At 44.5% G+C, this 27,704-nt stretch overlaps 1 protein-coding gene and 1 long non-coding RNA gene across 9 annotated transcripts in view; one reads left to right on the top strand and one right to left on the bottom strand.

Moving 5' to 3' along the window:
- Window positions 1-27,704, bottom strand: part of foxp2 (forkhead box P2) — a 106,622-nt gene that overhangs the window by 54,524 nt on the left and 24,394 nt on the right. For 2 of the 8 annotated variants that reach the window (XM_074697879.1, XM_074697883.1), the window contains exon 4: window positions 8,948-9,134. The exons of 1 other annotated variant lie outside the window; for it this stretch is intronic. In XM_074697879.1, the coding sequence (XP_074553980.1) occupies window positions 8,948-9,124 (177 nt within the window). In that variant the 5' untranslated portion in view covers window positions 9,125-9,134. Of the gene's footprint in view, window positions 1-8,947; window positions 9,135-17,329; window positions 17,482-18,837; window positions 19,111-27,704 lie in introns of those variants that run through there. 5 more of the 8 variants (XM_074697881.1, XM_074697882.1, XM_074697880.1 and 2 more) reach the window with 5 other exon arrangements.
- Window positions 18,376-22,034, top strand: LOC141810391 (uncharacterized). Its single transcript, XR_012600092.1, has 3 exons — window positions 18,376-18,561; window positions 19,960-20,212; window positions 20,889-22,034. It is a non-coding gene; the product is annotated as an uncharacterized LOC141810391 (long non-coding RNA).

Below are 27,704 nucleotides of genomic sequence, written 5' to 3'. Positions count from 1 at the left end.
ACACACAAACACACACAAACACAGAGAAGCACGCACAGAAACGGAGAGAAAGGAAAGTTTTTTTTCTTTCATCTGCCACCAGCCCGACGGAGCTCTCCTTCCATAAACATTTTTTTTTTTTTATTATTATTTTCCAACAGCATCTTATATCACGCTTCTGAGAACAAGCAAGGGTGAGCAGAGTCATACTTCTTCACTTTCATTTTTACTCCCCGCCCTTTCCAAAGGGCTAATCTACATCTTTCATTGAATCAAGAATGGAAATTCACCAGAAATGCTTCTTTTTCAATTTCATGCTGAAGTAGCTCAAGTTAGTGGATGTAATTTCTCCTAACAAGAAAATTTATCACTCTGTCGCACACTTAGTCTGGCTCTTTTCTGCTGTTTTTTTTTTTCCTTTTGCTCGAGCTTTGATAAATGTGCCAAAAGCATGATCACTCCCTTCATAGCACTCAATACAAGGACGGAACAATTACAGTGGTTATTAAAAAAAATAAAACCTCTGGCTGGAATTTGTATGAAAGATAAATGACATATCATTTAAGGGTGTGAAGGCATTACAAAATTAAGTCAGGAGTGGGCCACGAGGGGGAGGGGGCTGTTTTACACATACTGTCAGGATATTAACGTTAGACTGAGAATTATGTCATGGTACACACACACAAACTGAAAGCATCTTTTTAGACTGGGATTTTCTGTGCACACATCCAGAGTTGTCTCTCTGTAACAGCGGTTCAGGGAAAGACCAACGGTGCACAAAACTCTGACAAATCCATTTGAAGTTTTGTGCAAATTACCATTATCAGTTCCTGCTGAATTGGATGATGAAGTCCAAACAGGTGACAGAGGGAATGCATGAAGAATAGTATCGCTGAAACAATACCACGCATGGCCAAGCCCCCAGGCTAATGTATATTTATCATGTAAACTTCTGATAAATGCATATGCAGAAACAATCAAATCTCCGGCTTTCAATTGGAGAGATTTTCGCACCACGGATTCAAGCGTGAAACCAATATCAGCTTAGTGTCTAGTCAAGCTTGAAGTGCTGCGCCTGGCCCCCACAAAAGCATGTTCTGCATATGCTCATGGGTTGTCGCTTTTATTGGGGTGGAACAAGCAGCTTTGTGGTGCTATCGCCGATCAATTCGTGCGAGTTAAGTCCCGTAGTGTGGGTAAATAAGCAGTGGTTTGGTGCTGATGAGGAATGGCGGGCTGTTTGGCGGGGCCTGTCTATCTCCCACCGTTATCCTCAGGGAAAGTGCATCTTATTCTCAGTATCTGCCTCCAGGAAAGACTCAGTCTACCACCTCTAACTGTTTCCTCTCTGAGCCCTCGTTAAAAAACAAAGACAACATGTTGTTTTACATTCCTACAACGATGTAAATAATACAGATGTCAGTCCACCTTGACAGCAGCCGGAGCACCTGGCCTGCTCGATACACTCTAAACCCCAGCAGCTTCAGCTCTAAAGCCAGCGGTGAAGAGAGCCAAAGCCGGCGCTAAGTGACATGTCAGTCAGTTCGTCTGCTCGAAGCCTTCAATTCCCCCCGGCCGCAGCTTATTTACTGCATTTGTATGAAAAGCTGTGAAGGGGAGAGGACCAAGAGCCCCGGCTGGATCTCTTACATATGTATACAGTGTTTGAAGGCAATGCGTAAAAGAGCATCTCCCCTTTGCAGCAGCCTGCTGGCGTTACAACTACAAACAACCGGGGAGCGCCATTTATATATTCAAAAATGGGTCAGGGATGGAGGTAATCGGAGCAGCAGAGAGTGTTAACAAGAGCACCAGAGGAGGAAGAGATACCTGGAATCTGCTGGGACAGGATCTGAGCACAGGTGACGTTAAAGAGCCCACATTTCTCACTAATCATCAGGAAGAAGTCACTTTAGTGAGAGGAGGGGAACGCAGAGAGGGGGTACACACAACAAACCATCAGGCAAGCGTTTCAGAGTCTGATTTGTTACTATTCATGGCTAAAGCGGAGAGGAACTGTAATACTAGACATGCTTGTTAAATTCACAACACTCCAAAGCTGCCTTCTAGCAAATCCTGTCTTTTGGTTGTCAGCTTAAGACTACCCCAGCATATGCATATGTAGGATTTTTAAGCTCTGTTAAATGGATAGTGGTGTCGCGGCCTATCAAATGACTGTAAGCCACTTGGATTTTTATTTTGTTGGGGGAGGAAGGGAAGCACACGCGTTACCTTGTGTGCGTTGGAAACCAAACTCCGCCAAATAAACCTGTTTTCTGTGGCTTGTTAACACCGCTTTGGAGCACAGCAGAGCTATTTACATGAGTGCTTTCAGGCTGTGGCTGACAGTAAGACTCCACCTCGCCATATTAATGACTGGTACTCTGTTTAAGCCGACGACAGGGGAGTGGCAACAAACAATGACAGAATGCTTGTTTTTGATTGTGAGGCCACGACAGATGACGCTCTATTTGCCACAGAAGCAAATAAATTATTGTGGAGGGTATTGAGCTGAAGCAATTGCTCAGCTCACTCAGAGTATGTGTGTGAGTGTGTGTGGGCATGTGTGTATATGCATGCCTGTGTATGTGTCTGTGTGAGTGGACGTATAGATCCAGTGCCATTTATTTCCCAGAGCTGGAGCGGGGCAGTTAGGGAGGCGTAAAAGGAAATGAGTTGTGAAGTGGCCATTGATCCTGGCCTGCGCTGGGTTGGCTGGAGACTCTGGGGCGACTGGCCACAGTGTGTGATACTCAATGGCTGCCTCTTATTTACACTGAGGTGGTTAACCCCGGCCCAGTTCATTTATCACCGGGCTAATGCGCTGCACTTCAAAAGAAATGGGTGGAAAAAAGAGAAAAATGTGCCGGCAAGCATGTTTCCAACACAATACAGGAGGATACAGACGCAGCATGGACAGAGCTAATGGCCAATCCCATAGTGGTGACAATACAAGTCCAAGGCATGGGCCAGAGGGGTGGACATGAAAGGGAAAACAAAACATGAATTAAAGTCCTTGATACAAACACCGGTTCCAGTATTTGCACAGGTTAATGCTGGTAACACACTGGTACTGGGTTCATGTCTGGTTGGTGGACTGGGGCAGTGAAACCAAGAACCGAAATTTAATAATTTGAACAATTCTGAGAGAATCTGGATGTAAGTCCCAGTTTACATCAATGCTCCAGACTTGTTGCCCAACCCTACTAGATCCCAGATGATCAGTGGTCAGTTTTCAGCAGTGTTATGTGTGTGTAAACATCAGCAAACTCTGCTTCTGACCAAGGAACATGTTCTCCATTAGGGGGCGATGTGAGAAAATGTTTTTATGGCAGGATCAGGATCTGGATTCTTTTTTTTTTTTTTTTTAGACTGTTTTGACCTGAAAACAACATTTTTGGCCACAAATATTTCTGATGCATTTTTTGAACTAGTTTTTCTCTAGTCTTGTGTCCTCTGAAGTGCTTTTTGAACCTCTATACTTACACATAACTTACAACAAGCACTAGTTTTCAGAAGGTTTATGTTAAGTGTAATTTAGGAATCTATAAGAGAGGACAACATCCAATCCAAACATCCGTGAGATCAAATATAATCTACAAATTTAATGTATAAGCTGGTTTTTATTTCATGCATCCGTTGTTTTTATGTCAAACTTTATTCCATTATTTCTGGTGAGTGAATCCCGTCTGGTGCTACCTCTTCATCTTGAATATGATACTTCCTACTTCCCACCCCAGCTGCTTGAAGTATATAACAGCCGTACGTCTGTGTTTCCAGCAGATTTCCCTCTGCCTGTCTCCTTCATTCTCTCTGTCTCTCCTCCTCCATCCTCTCCTCTCTCTCTCTGTCCCTTTCTCCTCGTCTCTCTTTCAATCCGTACAGCTTGACATTTCGCCGTGCTCTCGGGGGACTCCTGTGTGAAATGGAGTTACTGGGAGAGCGTCACTGTAAATTCCAGAAGGCCACATGTAATGTGTCTTAAACATAGATGGACAGGCCAGGTTTGGAGGAGCTGAAGAATGAGGCGCAGGAGAAGAAAGGTGATGAGGAGCAGGAGGAAGAGGAGCTTTGATAATAGAATAATACTGTGTTTTGTCTGGGGAAGGGTGAGCAAACAGAAGCTGTGCTGTCATTCACACCTTATATCTTCAGTGTCATCGCAGAGGGGGGAAACTACAGGCCTATATGTCACAGGCCTGTATGTACCATCCTGTAGGGAGCGTCTGCCAATAGTTGAGCTTGAAATAAAAAGAAGGATGGCTTTCATTGTAAATAAGTCCGACACAAGGATTGCCAGAGAAGAGCGAAGGAATAATTTTACAAAGACATACAGTACATGCCGCTCCTCTTTACAGGAGGCTCTTATCTCCTCACAGATGATGATGGCCAACAAAGGGCTCCTTTATGAATTCGTTCATATTTCAGCCTAGGTCTGTCTCCTGTCCTGAGAGGTGATTGATGCGCCAGGCCGGGGCCGGTGTCTTATTTACACAGTTGAGTGGGGCAATCTCAGGCCTGAAAGATAAACCTAATGAGCTTCTTTGTGTAAGGGTGCAAATGAGAGACACCATCCTCCCTCCCCTCCTCCCCTCCCCACCTTCCCTCTTCCATCCAAAGGGACAGTCTGGGTGATTAGGCCTTTAAATTATGCTCAAGGGCAAAGCACAGATTTGCATCTTGGGTGTGTGTGTGTGTGTGTTTGTGTCAGTGTGTGTGTGTGTGTGTTCTCAGAGAGGCAGGTGAAGGGCAGAGAGAGAAAGATGCTTGAGGCTTGTTTGTGAGAGGTGATGCTAGGTGAGCACTGTGACAGGATTTTTAGTATTTACCTGCTTTCAACGACAAACTCGAGTTGTTATAAAGCGGAGGTGAGCTCACACTTCTGGCACTCACACAACACACACACACACACACACACACACACACACACACACACACACACACACACACACACACACACACACACACACACACACACACACACACACACACACACACACACACACACACACACACAGAGTCTTTCTCCTCCTTTGTCTGTGGGATAACTTCCTCCCTAATGACTTTCATTTTTGGGGAGAATTTCATTTGCCCCTAAACCCTAAATATTACCCATCACGAGCTGTCAGATTCCTCATCCCTTCCTTTTCCTGCAGCTAAACAGCGAGGAAGGCAGGTTAATTGCTGTCACTCTCAAGTTGGACCATTGCCTAACTCCCGTGTAGCGACAGGGTTAGCCTGGGAGTACGATGGCACCTCGGCGCTCTCGTGGTAATTTATGTCAGAACGCTGCCGTCATTTAAATGGGGTTGGATGGTTCGCATTTTGCTGCATCATGTGCCTCAGGAAAACAGGGGAGATGCATTTTAGACAGAGTTTACCAATACAATATTAAAAGCACTTTTCTGCAAAGTAAAGAAAATATTAACATAAAATCAGAGTCTGATTCTGGACAGACATGAATCTTAATGTCATCATTTCTCCATCATGTTTGAGTTTTATGAGCCGGTGATCAGGGCAGAGTTGGGGCCTCTGTCCTGCACTGATTATCAATAAACTTCTTAAAGTACTGACTCCATTTAAAGGAGGCAGCAGCCCGAGTAGTGGCTCATCAATCCCTCTGATAACCCCATGTAGGATTAAGTCCACAGACCACTGTAATCAACTAACAGCCTCATTATGGGACATTATGCTATAGATCCAAAGATCAATGCATCGCTCTGATGTACACACACAGCTGCATCTCAGATTAAAACATAAGACTAAGTACAGTCGATGATAAATTGATTGCTAATATGAGCTCAGCACATTTTTCTGAGGCAGGGGGAGCTTTTCTAGTGATCATTTTAGCGTAGTAATTAAGGCTGTGCTACATTTATCATTTGCTGTGATACATATCTGGAGCTGGCAAATTGCAATCAGATACAGTGGGGATCTAATCTGTGATCTCAAATCAAATTAGGTCTATTTAGACAACCTTGGGAACGGGGGTGATGAAACCCGGACGGAAAATTAGGGCTTGGAAATATAATTGTGACATTATGGTTATTATTCAGATGGATGGATAAGGCAGTGTGTGGCTTTAGATGGATTAAAATTACATTTAGATTAAACCACATTTAAAGATGAAACATAAAGAAGAGCATTTTTGTTGTCTACTTCAAAAAAATCTGATCTATCAATATTTGAAGAAGGTAAAAGTGTCTGTGTGTAACCCGGCTGAGGAGACCTTAAGATGCTGCTCTTCTAATTATAGCTGCAGGTGGTATTTTGGAGCTGCTAAGGTAATGGCAGAACCCACAGGGACAGTGGAGAATTCATCAGTGCTTATTATTAATCATCCCCCCAGCAGCGTGATGAGAGACCAGAGCTTCTATACCCACTGGACCACTCAATGTCATTCCAAATATGGGTGGAAAATTACACCCAACAGCCTTCCTTCAAAAATGGACTCAGAGCAGAGAGAGACGTGGGCTGGAATTTTTTAAAGGTGCAAAAAAAAAAAGAAAAAAGGATATGACCACACGAATGCATGCTTCACACACGTGTTCACCTTTCTTTGGATGAGCATGCTAACAGCACTAAAGCAGCGAAGCTCTCTGCTTACTAATGAATAAAAACCTCCATGTTCCGTCTCCTCTTTTGGACCCAGCTCTCTCTCGGCACAGGAAGTGTGTGTGAAGTTAACAGCACAGGGCCCCCTGCTTTAAAAAGCCTCCAGAGATCTGTTAGCTGGACTGCTCATTTCAATGTGTCTGTCTCTGGGTTTGTGGAGAGAAGGGCTTGGGCTGGCCTCTTTTTTACGAGGCGCATACTGTCACATCCTCTCCCAGCACCACCCACCCACCACCCACCAGCAGCACCATGAGCTGCGAGCTGAACGTCAGTCTCAGAGTCTTAACTACACATTTTATGCTTACGTCGCTTTTTTTTTCTCTCAGCCCTGGCTTTAAAAAAACAGATTCCTCGCCTTGAGACGGCATGCTGATTTTTCTACACACTTAGCTGTAGATTCTTACAATAAATACCAAAAACATTCCCGAAATCAGTCAAAATCACACCTTGCTCACAAATTTCTTTTTTCCAAAATTTCAAAAAACCTGCAACTAAAATTCAGTGTTGATTCATAAATAACCTCCATTACATTCACTGAAGGGACATTTCTGTGCAACTAGAAAAATAAATAGATAAATAAATAAACACAAAATACTCCGAGAATTTTTTATAAACTCTCCAATATTTGCACATTTTTTTCACTAATAACAAAAATCAGGCAAGTGTTAAATATTATTTCAACTTAATGTTTTTTTATGTTTCTGCAGAATAAAAGTCTTGAGAAATTCTTAGATTATCTTCAAAGAAAACAAAAAAATAGTTTTAAATTTTCTTTTAAATTATGAAAAAACGGAATAAAAAGAATCAGAACAAAATGATTAAAAAAGGTGAAAAAATTAATTACTTTTTCTTGTGGAACATAACGCTTGCTCTACACCTCCTTCTTTAACTGCTCCATTTCTTTCTGCAGAGTATCAAGCCACATAGAAGCACTACCGTCAAACCGAAAGGAGTGATGACTGAGAGAGCAAGGGAGAATTGACCCCAATCAGGTGTGTGTGTGTGTGTGTGTGTGTGTGTGTGTGTGTGTGTGTGTGTGTGTGTGTGTGTGTGTGTGTGTGTGTGTGTGTGTGTGTGTGTACAGACTTGTGATAAATGAGGGGGTAAGGCCACAGAGCTGCTGTTGGCCACCAGCAGGTCCGCTGGGGTCGTGTTGTGTTCGGAGGATGGGTGCTGAGATGGGACGAGATGTGTGTGTGTGGGGGGGGCTTTGCTACACCAAACATCCCCTTCAGCACACACACATACACACTTATACACAGGAACACACAGGAGTCCATAGTGCTAATCTAACCAAAGGCGTTCAGCTGCTTCACACAGACATGCAGGGGGAAAAAAAGCACGAGCATCCCCAACAGCGCGAAAGGACAGCGTGCATCATTACAGACCGGCGGCGTTGTCCCCCGATCGCCTCGCAGCACAGCCCTCTGACCTTGTCTCCCACTGCTCTTTTGGTGAACTGTCAAAGCCATCATTCACCGTGAAAAGACACGAGAGACACTTGACTCTTTAACTCTGCTGGTGACTGACTTTCACAACCCCCCCCCAAACACACACACACACACACACACCCTGCAGCTCGTTCACCCCAAACCTGCTCTGACTGAGAGGAGTCAGGACAACAACACATGAAAAGGAAAAGTTAAAGAGAAATGATATTTGTCAGAAAATAAATGATAAAAAGAAAAATTAAGAGCGAGGGATGATGAGACTAAACAATCCTTCAGTTACAGTTACAAAATAATCCCAATCTATTTCTGGCTGAGCTCAAACTGCTAGGAAACATTCCTCCAAAAGTGTCCCGGTCAAAGGTTCCCGAGCTGCTGGTGGGTCTGTATCTGTGTGAGCCGACTTAGGAGGCCCTCTGGTGGATACAGCACTGCCATGACACACACACACACACAGTCACACAGAGCTCAAAGTGGTTTGGTTCTCTAACACACACTCTTTCTCTTTCAACACCTAACACTGTCTTTTTACAGCTCCTGCATGCACACACACACATATGCTCAAAGACACACTCACACATCTGTTTGCTCTCTCTTAAAATCGACAACAACAACAAAATCTAAAAAACAACAAAATCATCTTTGATCACTCTGCAGGAAAAACCTCCTAACCACCAAGAAAACTCACAGCACAACAACAAAAAATATTTGCTGTTCCCCTCCATAAAAACACAACAACACAAAGATATTCACATCAACTCACAGAAAATAATACTTGTGAGCCTCTCCATGAAGAAAGAGCCCTGGGAGCAGAGAAGAGTGGGAGAGCGAGGGGCAAACAGAGTGGGAGAGAGAGCGGCAGGGAGAGAGGTGCAGAGACGAGACGGGGGAGAAACACAACTTACCTGCTGTTGTTGCAGATGCAGCAGCTCGACTGTGCTTACTTCGCTGCTCGTGTCACCAGCGCTTGATCTCCCATCTCTACTGCCAGCCTCTAATTGGCTGCTGCTTAGGGTGCTCATTCCATTTTGACTCATTGAACTGTTGCTTATTGTCTCTGTGGCCGACTCCTGCATCATCATGATTTTAAACCTAGAAGTGATTAAGAGGCACCGGTTAGGGCTCTTGTTACAATTCACTCCCCCCCTTTTTTGCCTTCCATTTTTTTTTTTTTTTTTTTTGTTATGCTTCTATTATCAAGCCCTCAGTCCCCCTCTGCAAATTAAAGCATTTAAAGAAGAGGGAGGGGGAGAGGAGGAAGGGAAGAGGGGGGGTTGGATGCAGGAGGAGCAATTATGCATTCATTGTGTAAATGAAGCAATACAAAGAGATGCACGTCCTGGTGCTGCTTCAAACAGGAGGTTGGCTCAACGTGGTTTTAAACTCCAAAATTTAAGCATCTACAGCAATAGTCATGAATTTGTCATTATTATTATTATTTATTGAACACATTTAACTGAAAATGTCCTGATGAAAATATTCTCAACATCTCTCTCACACTTCAGGACAGTCATCCTGCACAGACAGAAAAATAAAAGCCAGGCTCTCTTCGAAACCGTCCCCGTCTTGATGCTGTCAGAATTTGAGTGTGTGTCGCATGTGAATGAAGTTGCCTAATGACGCAAAGCTAATCATGCAAAATTAAAATTTGGAGGAGGGGAGGAGGAGGAAGCTGGTCACATGGTGCAGCGATGGTGATGAACACTGTAATGGGTTTGTCAGTTTTGCTGTGGCTAAATAAAAATCTGCCGCTCTGTCATCTCTTTATCTTATAATGCTGCTGTATCCTTTTTCTACACTTTGATTTCACATTTTAAAACCTGAGACAACAATTTCAGAGTAAATAAACAACATGTAATGTGGTGTTCATTCATTAGATTTCCTAAAGAAAGCAGAAGAGGAGAGAAATCTATCATGAATATCACTAATGATAGTGCTAAAAACAGCATAAATTATGCATATTACCTCCTCTCTTCCAGTAATAAATGTTTTATCATTCCCCCTTTCGCATTTAATGCTCTGTACCTTCAGTGGGGCAGAGAGGAGCCCAGCGACATCAGTCGACATCCTCAGAATAAATAAAAGACACTCAGACCAACAAACGCTGCCTGGAAATGTGCCCGAGGATTTTGGGTTTGTGCTGTTTCTTTGAAATCCCACATTTTGAGCTGAAATCTGATGAATTTGTGGAGCTTATATCTATCAGAAAGCAGTTTCTTGTATTTAAAAACAGCTTTTTCGAATAAATCAAACTTGATGCCAGAGAAGCCACACACATGCAACAAAAGCAGCTCAGCGCTGCTGATGATGGTGTGATTTTCTGAGCATTTGCGCCCAGCTCACATGGGCACCAACTGTGTGTATTCTTTGGCCGGTAAATACCGTTTTAATAGAGGTGTGTACACGTCCTTCAATGTGTTTGTGAGAGTGTGAGAGTGTGTGTGTGTGTGTTTGACGAGGGGCAGATACAGGACAGGCCTTAAAGGATGTCCACAGCCAGGATAAACAGGATCCAGGCGAGGGAGAACAAACAGGGCTGAGCTGTTACACAGAGCAGGGCGACAGCTGCCCGGGACACAAGTAAATAGGGAAGAGGCCAGGACAAGGCGTGCTTGTGAACAAACAGGCCCCTGTTTAACACCGCGCCGCTCACTACTGATGGAGAGAGACACGCAGGAGAGACAGACAGAAAGAGAAAGAAGGAGAGAGGGTGGGGAGGTGACGAGGAGAGAGACAGATGAAAAGAGTGAAAGAGAGGGACTGAGTGGGAGGGAGGAAGGTGGTGGTGGAGGGGGGGTAAGACTGGCACAATGTGACATCCAATCCGGTGATGAATCTCAGCATAAGAAACTCAAGGCTGCAGCCCGAGATCAGCCGGCTAATAAGTATTCAAATTAGGCATAAATTTTACATGCCCGATGTTTAAAATATTCAGAGAAAGACTGTCTGATTGCCTTTACTACAATTTTATGAACATTCTAATGGAGCCGGGATATCTCCCTTTTTTTTCCTGCTTTCTTTCTCGGACCAGGGATGGATGTTCGGGAAAACTTGAAGATATATGAGACAAGGAAATAAGGTTTTTTAATAACATCTGAATGCAAACTGCAGCGGAAGTCTGAGGAAAATTGCTACTTTGATATTAACAAACCAATGAAATATGGTTATAATGTGCATGCATGTGATTACTGTAATGTAGGGTATTAATATTATAAAAAGGAAAAGGTAAGAAATTAAGAGTCCAGCTATCTCTGCATGAGAAGAAAAGGAAAATGAGAGCATAATTTGATTTTAATACACAAACAATAAAAGCTCAATATGCAGCCTAATCTCTGCCCCATAATCTCCCTCCTCCTCCAAAATAAAATCCCTCAATATGCCTAACTGCAACATAATGATAATGCAGATATATGCAAAGTATATTCGCAGAGATCAGATGGTGCTTTAACCTTAATGACAGCGGTGAGATAAATTAATTAGCCATCTAAAGGCGGCATTCAAATCTGCCAATTAGAATGTCAATTAGAAACACAGCCAGGCTGCGGTGATGAGCGGGCACCCGAGCCGCCGCGTCGACTGTGGGGGTGATGGAACTGTCACACACTCTCACAGAAACACAATACTCCGGAGAGACAGATAGTGACAATGCTCAGCACCTGAGGGTGTGACTGGATGTGTATCTGAATCTGTGTGTGCCTACGACGGCTCCCTGAGGGATACCAGCCCTGACCCTGGCTCAGCCTGGCCTGAACCAACTGGGTCGGAAGGAGTCACAGCACTGCCCCGCAGCTACGGCGCCGATCTTGGGGGTCTGGCTCAGCTTGAGTGAAGGCTGCCGGCTTTGCCCGCACGTGTGTTTGACATCCCATAAATTGCCGGTGTCCCGCGTTTCAACACACCCACTATTTGATGCTATTTCCTCAAGCCATAATCTTCCAATGAGGGAGAACCTAGACCGCTTATTATCGTGATCTGAAACAGAGAGGGAGCCTGTTATTGCCCTGCTAATGCGCTGTGGATGTATAGCTGTGGGAAGGAAGATGATAGTGATACTGAGTGTTTAGGTTGAAGGGTGGTGGGAAGATAGTGAGAGACGCAGATAACTCTGGAAATTTACAGTCGTCTCCAATGTTTCTATCATGGTGGAGGCTCGGCAGAGAGAAAGGCATCTCCTGATTAAGCAAAGCTAGACGCAGACACTTTATTTGCAAAGCTGCAGCCCAACACCAGCCTTTGTCTCATTTCTTGAGCAACCATACCCCTTGCTTGCTAGTCCTCTTCAGCTTGAGCAAATATTTACCTCTGAATCTCACACTACGCAAATCTGTCTCTTCCATCAGGTGCCGAATCGGAGAAAGGGTCCTGACGACGCATTTGGCCCCGAGATTGGAAGAATTTCTCTCTCTTTCTTCCCAGAAGTGACATAACAAAGGTGTAAGGAGAAATCTCTGTCCCAAAGACACTCACACACACACCCTCTTTTTCCTGCACATGCACACCAAACACACACCTATCATTAAAGGGGAAAGAAGCAGCCCTCCATCTTTATTTGCGAGCTCTAAAAGCCCTTAATGTAGCCTCATTACCTGGCCTGTCTCCCGCTCTATCATGTGCAGTAAACACACACTATGACACTGGCCATCCATCTAGTGGGAATACACAGCTGTCTGCTGGGGAGCACAGGGGGATTTAACACACTCACACACACCTAACATTGTTAACACACAACAGGCTTGACACCGGGTTTTGTTCAGAGTCTCTTGGCGATCCATTTTCTGTGAGGATCCACTTTTTTATCTCATTTTTTATGCATGAGTTGCAAAAAATGTTTTCGTTATGAAAAATTAAAAAAAGGTGACCGGTGAAATCTGTGATCCTCGACGTTCCTTCATTATCAGTTCACATTTCAGGTGGCAACTGGAATTCTTTGGGTTTGTGGATCAAAAATAAAAGGAAATCATAATAATAGAAATTACATTTCACAGTCTGCTGACTCCTCACAGCTCTGTGATCAAGTGGAGATATGCTTACCATTTAAAATAATCACAGATTCTGTGCTTGAGTGAAATTAATTCATCATTGCCATAAGTTACCATGCATACAAAATAAAGAAGTAAGTGTGCAGGCAGGGGCGCACATTTTCAATACTCCAGATTGCTTAATAAATCAAAATGCCACATATGTGCTGACTAAAAAAATGGGTCTGGAAACTGCAGGAATTCAAAATCATACATTAAATTTGATGACAGAGTGAAGAGGGAAAGTTTAAAATATCTCATTTTAGTGTTTTGCATATATTAATGCAAGTGTGTCGTAAATTACGTCGTCTAATTACGCTGAAATGTTTGTTTTCATGTGTCACAGAAGCAGTTTATTACAGATCCGGGAGGTGAACTTGAGTCAGAAAGTGGAAAAAGTCCACTTGGAAAGCCTCATCCGACAAAGCCCAGTCTGCGGGATTATGGATGGCACGCCAGGCAGAATTAAAAGCATCCTTTTTGGCACTAAAGGGCCACCATAAAGGAGCATTAATAACTACTTCTCCTAAACCTGTGTATGGTAATGGTTTCTGCTCTCAGATAGAGGAATTTCAAAAGTGTTTCACCGGTGAATAAAGATTGCTTTAGAGAGGGAAAAAAGGAAGAGGGGGGGGGGCTTAAGAAATCATATTTACAAAATCAGGAGTGGGGCCAAATGAAAGGAGATGAATATGAATAATGGACTTTGCTTTTTTCCTGGGATTAACATTATTCAAAGCAACAGAATCAAATGTGGTTATCTCCTGTCCAATGAGCCCTACATTGAGAAAAACCCTCCGTCATATTTCAATTCTTCATTTGAGCCGACAATAAATCGTAGTTCTGTGATAGGACACATTCAGTCAAGAGTGTTCAGAACTTAATTCTCTTCTATTTACAATAAGGAGATGAGACAGAATAAGATAAAAGACAGACTATTTGCTACAGTGTGTGTGAACAGAGTGTGTGTGTGTGTGTGTGTGTGTGTGTGAGGGAGGCAGTGTTTGTGGGGAGCAGAAATAGAGAAGAAATGACAAAGAAAATGCAGAGCAAAGGGTGTAAAGTGCATGTTCAATTGTACGGTCTGCACAATGTCTCCTTAGATTCAAATGTGAGCAGCACTCATGAATAGAGCCATGATACTGTGTTAATACAAATTCATTTTATGTGAATACAACCAGCTCAGAAATGTGACAAAAGTAAAAACAGTTATTGTACACGTGCTATCCGATTTCTAATAAAAAGGAGGGAAAGTGGGCCGACATCAGAAACTTAAATTAAAATTCACAAAGGAAATGTTGCATGAATTCAGCCGGACTCTCTGAATCATCCCCCTCTCAGAAAGAGAAAAAGAGGAGAGGAACTAGTTTCCTCCACTTCCCGTATCATTTCCATGTTACCCATCAGCCACCTCTCTCTGCAGACGCAGGAGACAGCACCCGCCGCCGTGCTCCAGCGTAAGTGAGACAGTGACGAAAGCTGATCAGTCAGCTCTCATTTGCATATTTGCCAATTCTGTTAATTAACTCGGCCCACCTAATCAGGGCTAATTGACCTATAAAGAGGGGAGGCCTCATTGTCTCGTCCAATCATCTTTACCCAGAGCAGAGGAGGTGCAAACACGGGCTGCTTCCAACCTTACTGTGTTTATAGAGCCCGTGTGTGTGGAAGTCAGGAAAGATGTTTAGACTTCAGGACTGAGCCGCTGTGACACGGAGAGAGCTTCTTCACTTATTTTTGGAGGTTTTTGGAGGAAACGAGGGGAGTCAGAGGAGCTAATGACAGTCGGATGGTTTGACTTTCTGATCCTCTCCACATCCAGCGGACAGGCGCAGGGATCCAGCCGCGGCCGGCGCAGCTACAGAGACATAGCTCATTGTGACGTTTCCAGTTATTTCTGGTTGATTAGGGCCATTATGTCTCCAGCTCTGATTTATGTTGTCATTCCCCCTCAGCAGTCCTGCATCGATAGATCTTAATGAATTGGTAAATAAGGGTGAAGATTGCAGTTGACAACACCGCAACATTTCTCATTCATAGCAGACAAGATTTATGTAACCAATTAGGGGCAAATAACAAGGGGAGGGGTGGGGGGGACTGGTCAGGAGGAAAAATAATCTTTCCACGGGAAAATTACCAAAGTCTAACCCCGGACGGATCAGATAATGGGCTGTCTTTAACATCGGCTCGGTCACACTTTCTTCATGCCTGGTTGGGGACTTTTAAACTGCGAGGCTCACTCATGCTCCTCTTAGGATTAAGAAATTGATTTTACAAACACACACACACACACACACACATACACACACACACACACACACACACACACACACACACACACACACACACACACACACACACACACAGCTCAGCCTGACTACACCTTTCCGTCACAAAAAAAAAAAAGAAAAAAAAAAAAAAAAAACACCCAACTCATTCAACCCACATCTGCATAATGTCCAAACCAAAGATGATGATGGAATCAACAGATTAAAAATTAAGCCCTCGCCGACAAAGCACCACTTTGATATGGAAATATTAAAATTCAAGAAGCTCTCTCGCTCTCCACCATCCAAAAAGAGAACCAATGAAATTGAGAAGTTGAGGGGCGTGTGTGTATGTGTGTGTGTAGGCGCAAAATCAGTTTGATTCATCCATTAAAATAATAATCATTTGCATTTTTTTACAGCATCGAATTTGCATTATTTGATTTCTGGACACTCTCCTGGTTCCAGAGATTTTGAAGCAGACAAATAAAGGCCTCTTTCCCCTAAAAAAAAAATCCAGATAAAAGTGCTGATCATCAATAGCTGGCGACAGGCCAGGAAGACCCAAAGGGCAGAAGTGAACAGAGGTGGAAAATTAAAGCAGAGTGATACGGGAGCCGGCTCCCTTTTTTCAGCCTCTCTCCCTTCAAGCACATGCAAATGAGGCCGTGCTGCTTAACTGCATCATTTATGTGGATAATAGCGGCATCATCATTACGGGGGAACTCAAATTAAATTACATCACAATTAGCATAACAAAGTGATTGGTTAAACTTTCAAAACAAATAACGCGGCTCGGCTAATGAACGGTGTTAATTGGAGAGTGTGCGTTCTAAATAAAACATGTAGGTAAACATGTGTTTTTAGTTAAATACATTTTAGCATTCTCTTTCTTTCTTTTTTTTTATTATTATTTTTTTTTTAAAGCAGACAGACGTGAGAAGAGGGAAAAAGCAGAACTCAACGTGAGCACTGCCAGGGGGATTTGTGAGCTGAAATACAAAATGTGTAGCTTTTAATTTTATTGCGCTAAAGAAGCTATTATATGGCAGGCTCTGGAGAACAATGTAAATTATCTGCCTTCAAAATGGAGTTTGGCCAATTCTCCATGTGAACTAATCACATAGCTCATTATGCATTAGGGTATTAAATTATGAAGAGGAGTCTCTTTCGCATTCCTGCACAAAGCCCTATGAAATGTTAATAATATGCCCACAATAGCCCAATAGCATGCCTCGCTCAGCCTCATCAATATTTAAGTAAACAAATTATCCCGCTCGCCTTTGATAAAGATAATTAGTGCTTGGACGATTATCGGTCTGTCGGTGACCTCTCCTCACTTCAAACTGCTCCAAAGAGTTAAAACACACTCTGCGCATGAGAGAAAAACCACACGAGTCAAAGTTGGAGTAAAAATCTTTGCCCTCTTTAAATCCACAGCTGATTGAAAATGGATTATTAGCCCGTTAAAGGTTATGATCAATGATTAGCTTAGCAAGCATGTAGCAAGGTCTGAAAAAAGAGTGAGTCCAACTGGTACCAGAGCCAAAAACACACAGCCAGAGTTCACAGTCACATGCACACACCCACACACACACTTACGCACACACACACGAACACACACACACACACACACACAGGCTCACACACACACACACACACACACACACACACACACACACACACACACACACACAGGCTCACACACAGGCTCACACACACACACACACACACACACACACACACACACACACACACACACAAACACACACACACAGCCATTCATCAGTACTAATTAAGCAGCAGATTAACAGAGCAGCGCAGAGCGAGGCTGCACACTTCCACAGTGGGACGAGCAGCAGAGACGGCAAGAAGACACGCACCACACGGCAATAAAACACAACCATTAAAACACAGCCAGGAGATGATGGACGGGTGATTGATGGATGGATGGATGGATGGATGAATGGATGGGGTCTTCCTGACTTTCTTTTTTTTTTACCTGAAGCTGAGGAGTGCCACAGAGCTTGACCACAGAGCAGAAGAGTGCTCACCTCTCTACCGCCACAGCCGAGCGTGTCTCGCAGTGACGGCCGCAAGTCGACTGGTGTCACCCCGTGGAGAGGCAACACTATCTGTGTCATCACTTCAGCTGTGTTTATGGGGGATGGCATCATAAACAAGCCACCCAGCCCCCGCCCCGGTCCCCCCCACCTTCTCCTTCTTTCCACTCCTTTCCTCTCCCTCTCTCGCCACCTCACCACAGCCACCACCGCCACCGTGGTGCCATTCATGCATACTTAAATCACCCTCGCCCCCATTAAAAAAAAGAAAGCCCAGACGCCTCTCCTGACAATTATTCTATCATTTCCAGTTGTCACTGGGGCAATTACCGACCTGAGGCCCCCACCCTGAGCCGGTCGGACATGCAGGGCCCCCCGATAGGAGAGGCTCGAGTTGGGGGGAGAGAATGGGACAGCTGAGTGTGTGTGTGTGTGAGTGTGTGTGTGTGTGCATGTGTGTGTGTGTATGAATGGGGGGGTGGGGGGGTAGTGTACAAAATGGAAATTTATGACAGAGACACGTTGCCTTCGTTCTCCCTCCACACTGGAAATAATTAGACCATCATTTCTTACGCCTGCCTCTGATGAAATATATCACCATTACTGGAAAACACCACTTATCATTTCAGTCCTCAATTTATTAGAAGAGGAGACGAGGTAATTATTGGAGTGATCTCTTTTTCCTGTCTGTTAATTCAGGATTTAACCTTCAAATCTGATCACATTAATTCACCTGAAGTTTCAAAGATTTTTGTTTTTGTGCTTTAATGTGAAAGAGCAACCATGTGTGTGTGTGTGTGTGTGTGTGTGTGTGAGTGGGTGTGTGGGTGGGTCCCGTGTGTGTGTATGAGAGAGTGTGCGTGTGTGTGAGGGCTTCTTCACACGGGGAGCGCTGTGACTCCTCGCAGGATGCTCGGCGGCTCTCCCCTCGCGCCTCAGCTCCATTCTTGCCAGCTCGCTCTGATCCCACATCTGCTCCCCTGAACGCTCTCTGTTCCACTCTCTCTCTCTCTCTCTCTCTCTCTCTCTCACACACACACACACACACACACACACGCACTCTCACACAACCAGCAGGACTGGCTGCGTTTGAGACACGAGGGAAGCAGAGAGACAGACGCTGGGTGCTCGGAGGACTGCCGCTACCAGAGGTGCATTCGCCGCAGCAAAGGTATGTGTGTGTCACTTTGTCCTCATGCACCTCACCGCCTTTTCTTTTCAGCCCGGGTCAGAGTGTGTGAGTGTGTGTGTGTGTGTGTGTGTGTGTGGATGTAAAGAGTCTGAATGGGATTAGTGAAGGGTTCAGCAGAGAGTCGGCACCAAAAGGAGCGTATAGGGCTCTTAAAAACTATTATCCATATCGCATCCATGCATTAACGAAGCAGCGCTACGCTACCACAAGTACCAAACAAATGACTGCAAAAAAGAGAGACAGGGACAGACCTACCTGTGAAACAATGAGTGTGAAATCCACTCTCCCCGGTAAGGAGCATTTGAAGAAGTATTCTCAGAAGCCTGGCAGCGTTACCAAAAATGAAGAAAGGGGAGAAAACGCCACAAGTAGAGAAAAAAGTGGAGAGGTTCTGCGTGCTGTCAAAGACATCAGCGGGGAAGTATTTACAGCCGTATTTACAGTAGTGCAAGGGGGAGAGAGCACCTCTGCCTGGTCACGTCTGAGAGACAGTTGCCGTTTCAGCGCTGCCTAATTAAAACAAGTCAGGCGGCCCCGCTGGATTGTTTTGACGCCCGAGGACCAATAGTACACAAAAACCAGCAGCTTGATCGGTGGGGTAGGGGGGAGAGAGGAGGAGGAGGGGGCGGAGGGAGGGTGGCGAGAGTTGGCAAAGGAATGGTGGTGGGGGGGTGTGACTGTGTGTGTGTGTGTGTGTGTGTGTGTGTGTGTATGCGTGGGTGTGTGTGAGGGGGGGTTTCGAGGCGTTTTGTAGAGGAATCTGAAAGGGGAGGGAGACCACAAAGGTTCAGAAGTGGGGAGACGTCCACAAATCCTCAACACTCCCTCACCTCTCCTGGAAAAAATGAGGCGTTTAACTTTAACTATTTAAAAAAATAAATTTAAAAATAAATAAAAAAAAAAACATACAGTTGTGAAAAAAGTGAAACCCTGTGTGTAAACACAGAGACATTTAATTCGGGGGCTTCATAAAAGTGCACACAAACATTTCACAGCTTCTTCCTCAGCCGCAGATTTTTTTTAAAGCGTGGTTTACCGCTTGATAAAAAGCCAGCGTGTCTGTGCAGATGTCCTACACCAGGACTCAGATATTTGAACAAGCCTTCTAATGAATTACTTCACTATCTCTAACTGGGACCGCAGAAACCGCCACAGCCGGCTTCAGGAGCTGGAAAGGCTGAATGAAGCATATGCTGGGCTCAGATGTGCTGAATGTGAAGTATCAACATGTTTCCTCCCACTGTAAACAACACACAACAGGCAATGAGCTGGAACATTTAGGGGCTAATGGTGTTTGCCAATCCTTTAGTACATTTTTTTTATCCCCCCTCCCTTATTTTCCTTTTCTCTCTTTCTTTTTCCTCTCGCATGCCACAGATGTTTTTCTTCGTCGCTCCAACAGACAGGAATCTACTGGCAAGAAGAAAAGGCTCGGTCTTCCCCAGGAGAGAGGAGTACAAAGCCCCCCAGTCTGCGTACGGCAGATGCAGAAAGCCGGTCCATCTGCCACCAGCTCGCTCTGCCACATGGGCCAGAGAGATTTAATACAACAGCCGACTTCTTTTTTTTTTTTTTCCTCCATATAACTTGGTGCCATATAGAAAAAAAATAAAACACAAATCTGAACCTGGTGAGGATGCAGCGCTAAAATTAAATTCTAAGTTGCTCACAGCTGCAGACGGAGTGAGTGCAGGTTTTTAAAAGAAGCACCCGGGGCAGCTCTGACAGATTTATTTAGCAAACATGCAGCCCCCTAACCCAGAGTAAAGACCACTTGAACTTGCAGCTCTGAGCACCGCGCTGGCGTGATTTAACAAGCTTTGAATGCATATTATCACCCCGGCTCTGCAGGAGCATATTTCTGCCGTATGATATCATTATTTAGAGCCCAACACGGAGCAAAAGATGCAACATTTTCATTAGTGTCTGGAGCTGGGAGGCAGCAAGGGTAAACACTAAACAATCACAGCAGCGAGAGGGAGGGAGAAAAGAGAGGGAAGCAGGCTAACATTGAACAACTGCTGTTAATTGCTCCTAGCATCCACATTATGCTGCTAATTTCTCCCCATTTCTCTTTCAGCAGCGACGGCTTCAGGCTAGAAAGCTCCTTCAGCCCCTTTAATAAACTACCCAGAGTGCCTCACTGGAAAAGACAAACAAGAGGCCCCTGGCCCTAAGAAACATGCGCTTCACTAAAGGGGGGAATGCTACGCCTATTTCTACACATCTGTGACAACTGTGTGCCTCCTCCCTTCAGGTATTTATTCCCCGTGTCTCTTCTTCTCCCTGCGCTTTCTGCTGCCAAGGTCAACGGAGACGAACGGGCCCACCAGCGTCTTGATGTGGTGGAAGGAGGGAGTGAGAGGAAGGAGGAGGAAGAGGAAGAGGAGAAGGAGGAGGAGGGAGATAGACATGAGTAGTGGGTACAGTGAGGAGGGGTGATGGTGGCAGCAGCTGGCGGCCAACCCTGGCATGAGACGGAGCGGCAGGGGGAGCCATGAGTCGATCAACGGTGCAGTGCAACGCCATGACGCTCAGACGCCGCGTTTTCACAGTTTACACACACGCACACACACACACACTCACACACGCTCATTCAAGCTAACTATGTGATTTCAATTAAAGCGGATGTGAAGTGCACCGCCGGGCTTTAGGGAAAGTTGAGCAGCAGTCTTTCCCTCGTCATCACTTCAGTAGTACTGAGACACTACGAAGAACACACACCGCCGTGAGGTCTGTCAGTCAGCAGCAGCCTTCAGACATGTGAATCACTCTGTTAACCCTTCACACACATTGGCCTGAAAGATGCAAGCTAATGCTGGAGAAGAGGGACGTTTAGACGAACAAACGGGGAAAAATCCAATCCGAGTCCCAAGTGCCCCCACACACCCCTACACACATACACACACACACCGCCCCTCTCTGGTCCATTCTCACATTTAAGAGCCAGCCAGACAAAATGAAGTGATTTTATTGTCTGCTAAAATGTGTTCAACCAGCCCTGAGAACTCCCACACAGTGTTAAGCAAAGCCCTCACATCAGCACCATTCATTAGTCTTCACACAAATGTTCACAAGCACCATCAAGAGATAAATAAAAAGCCAAATAAGGCGTTTTTTTCTCCTTCTGTGGCCGTGTTGATCACATGATACGTTGCTTATGTCCACAGAGCAGAGACCATTACGGACCGGTGATTATATAAGTGGTTGGAAGGCAGCACCATTTTAATATACTGTACTTAAGCACCAGGGTATCCATGGCAACTTGCCCTGCACAGTGCATTCAAAAAATCCCTAATGAAATGCCTATTAAGTGGCTGATAATGACAGAGTCCAAATAGATTTGCATATGTGTTCAGTGGAAAAGAGAGCAGAGAGGAGAGGGATTAAAGCAGGGTTTTGTTGTGTTTGTGTTAAAAAATATATATACTTATCATTATCTTCTAAATGTTTTAAACAGGATTTAAAAAATTAAACTTAGGGAAGTTAAAAAGTGTTGGATTTCAGTGAGAATTGAGGCATCAATCTCGTCCTCTGGGAGTCTCCACATGTGACTTCCATTTGCGACTTTGGCTGGCTGCCCAACAGGACATCCCTGAGAGAGTGTTTGCTTGACTCAATATCAACAGCCCGAGTAAGCAGCCGGGGGATGGGAGTGGGCGGGAAGGGGAGGCGAGGGGGGGCTCACACTTTGGCCAACCCGGCCTCAGGTTCCTATTGAAAATAAACCCGGCGGTACATTCACCGGGCCCAGAAACATCAACACTGCTGCGAGGAGCCACGTATAGCACTCAGCAGCGTTCCGCTGGTGCCTCTCCAAGGCTTAATGATACCTGCACCTCCCCTCCAGCTGCTTCTGCCGACGCTGCTGCCGCACACAGACAGCGGGCGGGCGGGAATTAAAGTATACATTACAGCAGAAAAATAAAAAGAGATCGAAATGACAGAAGTCAGACGGTTCAAGCTGACCGGGCCTCTTGAAAAGAAGCAGCTAGCAGACGAGCGACAGACACTCCAGGTTAAATTGGCCCTCCTGTGCCTCCTCTTATTCTCCCACCACTGCCACAGCTGCCTCCAATGTCCCCCACCCCCCACCCTCCAAAAAAAAAAAAAAAAAAAAAGAAAGAAAAGCTTTTCTTCAAAAGCGTATTTGAATTAAACGAGTTGCTGAAATCAAAGGCTTGGCTGAGCCGGGTAAATTTAAACAAGCAAGTGCAGCTCACAGCAGTTTACCTGTTATTCTGCAGATGGGAATCAGATGAAAGAGTGGGCATGGCAGACAGCGTCCCTTTACTCACAGTGGTAGATATCATCATATAGTGAAGGTGGCTGCACACTAAACCAGAGGCATGCTGCTCAGCTGTTGTTTTAATGTTCCTGCTGATGAGATGTAATCGAGATGAGGGAGGAGAAGAAAAACACTTTTTGATTTCCTGTTTGGGATGAATCTGAAACCCGTTTATGACAACGATCCGCGCCTCCACCAAAGAGACTGTCGTTCCCAGAACCGTGGCTTCACAGATGAATGAAGTGAGACAGGCTCCACTGGCAGTCAAAAGAGCACAACACCTGTGTGTGCTGTGAAACAACCTCCATCTGAAGGAGTCCTGTTGATGCATATGCGAGTAGCAATGAAGAAAGCCACGCTTCCATGAGGGATGACGGAAATCAAACACAGACCGTGAAGAAGCAGACGATGAAGACGGTTCAGAAATTTCCAGAAGCAATTGAGACATGGATCCCAGAGTCCTCCGATTACCTCGGCCTTCTGACTCCCTGCTGACACAGGGCAGATTCATTCATTCATAACTAAAAACACTGTTTAACTAAAAAGCCCCTGATCAAATTAATTCAGGAAAACGGCATTCCTGCAAAGAATAATAAACTCATTAAATGGAAATTTCAAACTCCTCTATTCTCCGACACCGCGGCTAATTCAAACCTAATTTTTACTAGCCACTAATTTGAGGGCGAAGGGTGAGGGGGGGGTAGGAATTACATCTGGAGGTAATTCATTGTGAGGAACTGAGCCCAGAGGAGGCTATGATACCCCACACACCCCTGCCTCTAAAAGTACGGGGAAAAACAGACAGACAGAGAGACAGAGAGAGGCATTTAGGTGAGTGGGACGTCTGAAGCATTGAGACGACGCTCCTTACAAATATTTTCAGTATAAAGTCAGAAAGGACAGTCTGGAGAGGATATAGACTCAGAGGCAGATTCTTTCTGATGTGGCGTTTAAGAATTGGTGGTTAATTTGGACTCTCAGGTTGGGTGTTGTACCCACTCAAGGACCAGGCTTTATGAGGACGCCCCCCTCTCAAGTGACCTGCTCCATCTGGGCTGCCTAAGTGGGCTGCCCAATAAACGGCACACTCTGCATGTTCAAAGCTGTGGGCAAAGGGAATCCAGCTGTATCACTTTTTCCTGTATGGATGCAAACTTAGCAGGACAGCGTTATGTGCAGGGGAGAGGACAAGTCTGAGAGATTTTTCTTGATTATATAGAGAGAAGTCACGCTGATCAGGACTGAAATACCAAGTTTGGCTCAAAAAAAAAAAAAAAATCCCCGCAGGAGGACTTTAACATTAACATACTTCCCTTAGTCCCTTCCACATCCACGGCTCCCCACCACCCCTCCAACACTAAATGTGTTTTCCAAATGAAAATAAACGGAGTCCGACCGGTTTGAGGCAGTCATACTCTGGAATATGAGATCAAATAAAGGCTTCTGTGGAGGCTGAAAGGAGAAATGAAATGGCTTCTGAGGGGGAAGAGATGTACCGAGTAATAAAATTACTCCTTTATATCTTCCTAAACAGCACATGTTCCCCTGGAGTGGGTGAGGGCTTCACTTTGGTCAAAGACAAGTATGCAAGTGGCAATTTTTCCTTCAGGGAAGATTCCCCCGATACACTTCTCCAGACTCGGCGCGCAGCAATTTTCCTGAAAACGAGAAACTATTTCGGCAACAAGTTAAGCGGAACTTTGGAAGTTTCACTTTGATGATGTGCTGGCACACGCTGTCATTGAAAGGTATGTTCCATTAAATTGGAACAGCAAGATGACTCATGAGGCTATTGCTTTTCAATGAGTTCAAACTAGGCTGAAATGTTCGGATGAACACTCGTATTTTATAATAAAACATACAGTTGACTCGGGACTGACCATGATGTCACTACTTGAAATTGGTTTGCTTTTCCAGCCATATGAGCGCCGTTCCATTTGGCATTGGGGGAAATTTACAACAAAAGTATGAATCTAACTACTTAAAATCATGCAATTGATTTGTATTCTTAAAAAGCTGCTCACAATAATATTCAGATGGACTTTTTTGCTGTGGCAGAGCACAGGCTATATTAGAGGACATTTGCAATTGGAGAGAATACATTATAATTCATTATACAGTAGCTATTAAACCTTCAGTAAAAATGCTTTAGTACAAGGATTGAGCCACTTATCAGAGCTACTCACTACCTTTAAAAGCTGTCCATGTTCAGTACTCTGAGTGGCAAAAAAGCAATCGCTGATGACTCTGAAAATAGGGCTTGATGTACAATTTATCAAAACAGAAACGGCTGCCGAGGGTTTCAGAGAATCCAGAGTCGAAACTGTTTGTTCAGAGAAATCACGGGAGAAAGGAAGACTGCAATTTACGGAATTAAAAAAGGAAATTCAGAGACGGGGTTTTGAAAGTTACTCAGAGTGGTTTGGCTTGCAGTGTCCAAAAACAACTTGAAGGAAATTAAACAAGAAAAGAGCGTACTGTTCGGAAACGCTTCATTGTGCTGGATGCAACGACTTTAAATGAAAGTTAATTTAAATAATCACAACAATCGACTTGCAGATGCAGTTTTCACCTTTCAGTTTCTTTCGTGCTCTTTTATAACGAAGCTTCACGTCAGCTCCATGATGTTTATGCTGTGGATTAATTTCTCGTGTAGGCATTACACAGATCTTCATTCTTAGTGACAGCCTGTGAACCTGTTGTGTACAAACAAACACACGTGAGAGGAAAACTCATCAGGCAGCTGAGAATAGTCCAGCTTTAAGCACTTGTCATGCTTTCATCATTTACACAAAGGCATCCAATTATACTCACAGCAACTTTCTCAGCGCTGGACTTGAGGAAACATGATTAACTTTCTCTCTGTTTTGCCTTTTGCCCCTGTCTCAGCCTGTAACCGTCTCCTCAGGAAGACGAATGGCAAAGGGGATGTTTCTGACAGCTTAAAAGTACCCATCAAGCTGCCTGCGAGACATCTCCCCGCACATCCAGGCCTCCGAAGCCTCCCCAAACAAACAGCAGGCTCCACTTCAAATACATAGCAGGACTATTAGGTAATCTTCTCCTTTGTTCACTCTCCCTGAGCCTCGGTGACTAACCTCAATCTCTCCCCTGTTCCACCTCCTGCTCTGGAGCTGACAACACAGCACTTAATGCTGCTCGCAGAGGATCGTGATGAATGGCTGCGGATAATGTGGAAACATACACGTTATGGATTCAGAGGTGTTTGTTGTGTTTTGATGACAGTAGCTCTATGGTTTTTAAAAAAAGGGGGAAAGAAGAAGAGGAGGGTGGCAAAACAAGGGCTCTTTGTCTTTAGGACATGAGCTTTCTTTCCTATTGGATATTCAATATCCTGGAAGGTACAAAACAGCGTTACAGTAGTCTAGTGTCTGGACTTTTTTTTTTTTTTTGGGTGGTGGGGTCCAGAGGCTCTCACTAAGTGTGTCTGTGAATTGTTGCATGTTTCTTGCTTCTTAGTCAATTGCTTGCGTGAGTCGCTTCCAACAAAGCCTGGGAAATCAATCAATCTGCAGAGAAATACCTCTTACGCCAGATGTGGCACTTGGAGAAAAAAAAGGGGGACTTAAAAGACTGGCCTGTATTAGGGACTGTGAGGGTCCAAACTCTATGAAGCTGTGCTGAATTTAAATATTTATTACAAATGGATCAAGCTGTCAAAATTCTACCTACTCCACTTTGCTTGTTATTTTAGGTGGCTTCTCTAAGGCGAAGCATGTCAAACCCTAACGTGTGTAAATGTCTCACTCTGAAACACATCTCCACTGTTTACTTAACAAGTTGCCAAGGAGAATGAAAGACAAATGTTTCATTAGCAGGTGACTTTTTTGGTTTCTTTTACAAGTCTTCAGTAGTTCCGCTCCTTGACACATATACGTTCACTCTCGAATACAAGGGGTGTAATTATAAATGCAACGCTCGCTATAGGGAGCTGAACTTTTCACACCTTTCAAAGCCACAAAATTGGATGGTTTTGTGGTTGTGCAGCTGCCGCTCCACGCTAATGCAAGGCGGTGTCATATGAAAAATATTTCTCTCCCCAAACCACAGGGCTGGTCATTAATGAAACACAGGCGGCGCAGTGAGGTCATACAGAGTCTAGATTTCAGCAGCCACACTTAAAAACCGCTCAGAGAGAATAGAGAAACATGAACACAAATCAGATTCCAGCTCCAAGGACGGGGAAAATAAATAAATAGAGAAAAGGCACTGGCCCCCGCTCACATTTTCCCCCAGCGCTCTGCAAACAACCGTCAACTGCGGCTCAGAAACAGCTCACAATGAGAGCAGACTAAACAATCTGGTCCCGGCCAAGGAAAATGCTAAGCAACTCTGCACACAGGATGTCTCACCCTAATTGCCAACTATCAAATCTCACAATGGAATCTATCCATTTGGCGATATCTTCACAGCAAACTTGGCAACGTACTTTTTGCTTTTAAAAACTTTTGTGATGAGAAGACAGGACTTTAAAAAAAGATAAACTGTTGAGAATTTCATTTTAATCCTGGATTTTCTGAGCTTACAGGAAAACTAGCAATAATGTGTGCCAAGAGGAGAAAAACTCAGATTGGATAAAGGAGCGAGGGGTCTTGTAAATGAGTGATTAAAATCCTCAGCATTAAGATAAACAGACTAAATAGGTCCCCAAAGACGTGCTCACTCAGGAAGGAGAGCACAGCGTGCTGGAGGAGGGCATGGGAGTGTAACTGGAGCCCTGGGACTGGTATAAGAAAACAGGGCTTTACCAGGAGGGACTGTGGCTTTAAACAGGAAACTAATGGACAGTCTCCGGCATCCACCATGTGGCATT

The sequence above is a fragment of the Halichoeres trimaculatus genome, unplaced genomic scaffold, assembly GCF_033239565.1.
Source record: "Halichoeres trimaculatus isolate MK-OKI-2021-1 unplaced genomic scaffold, fHalTri1.1 fHalTri1_scaffold_21, whole genome shotgun sequence".
Lineage (NCBI taxonomy): Eukaryota > Metazoa > Chordata > Actinopteri > Labriformes > Labridae > Halichoeres > Halichoeres trimaculatus.
This window is presented reverse-complemented; position numbering and strand designations above follow the sequence as displayed.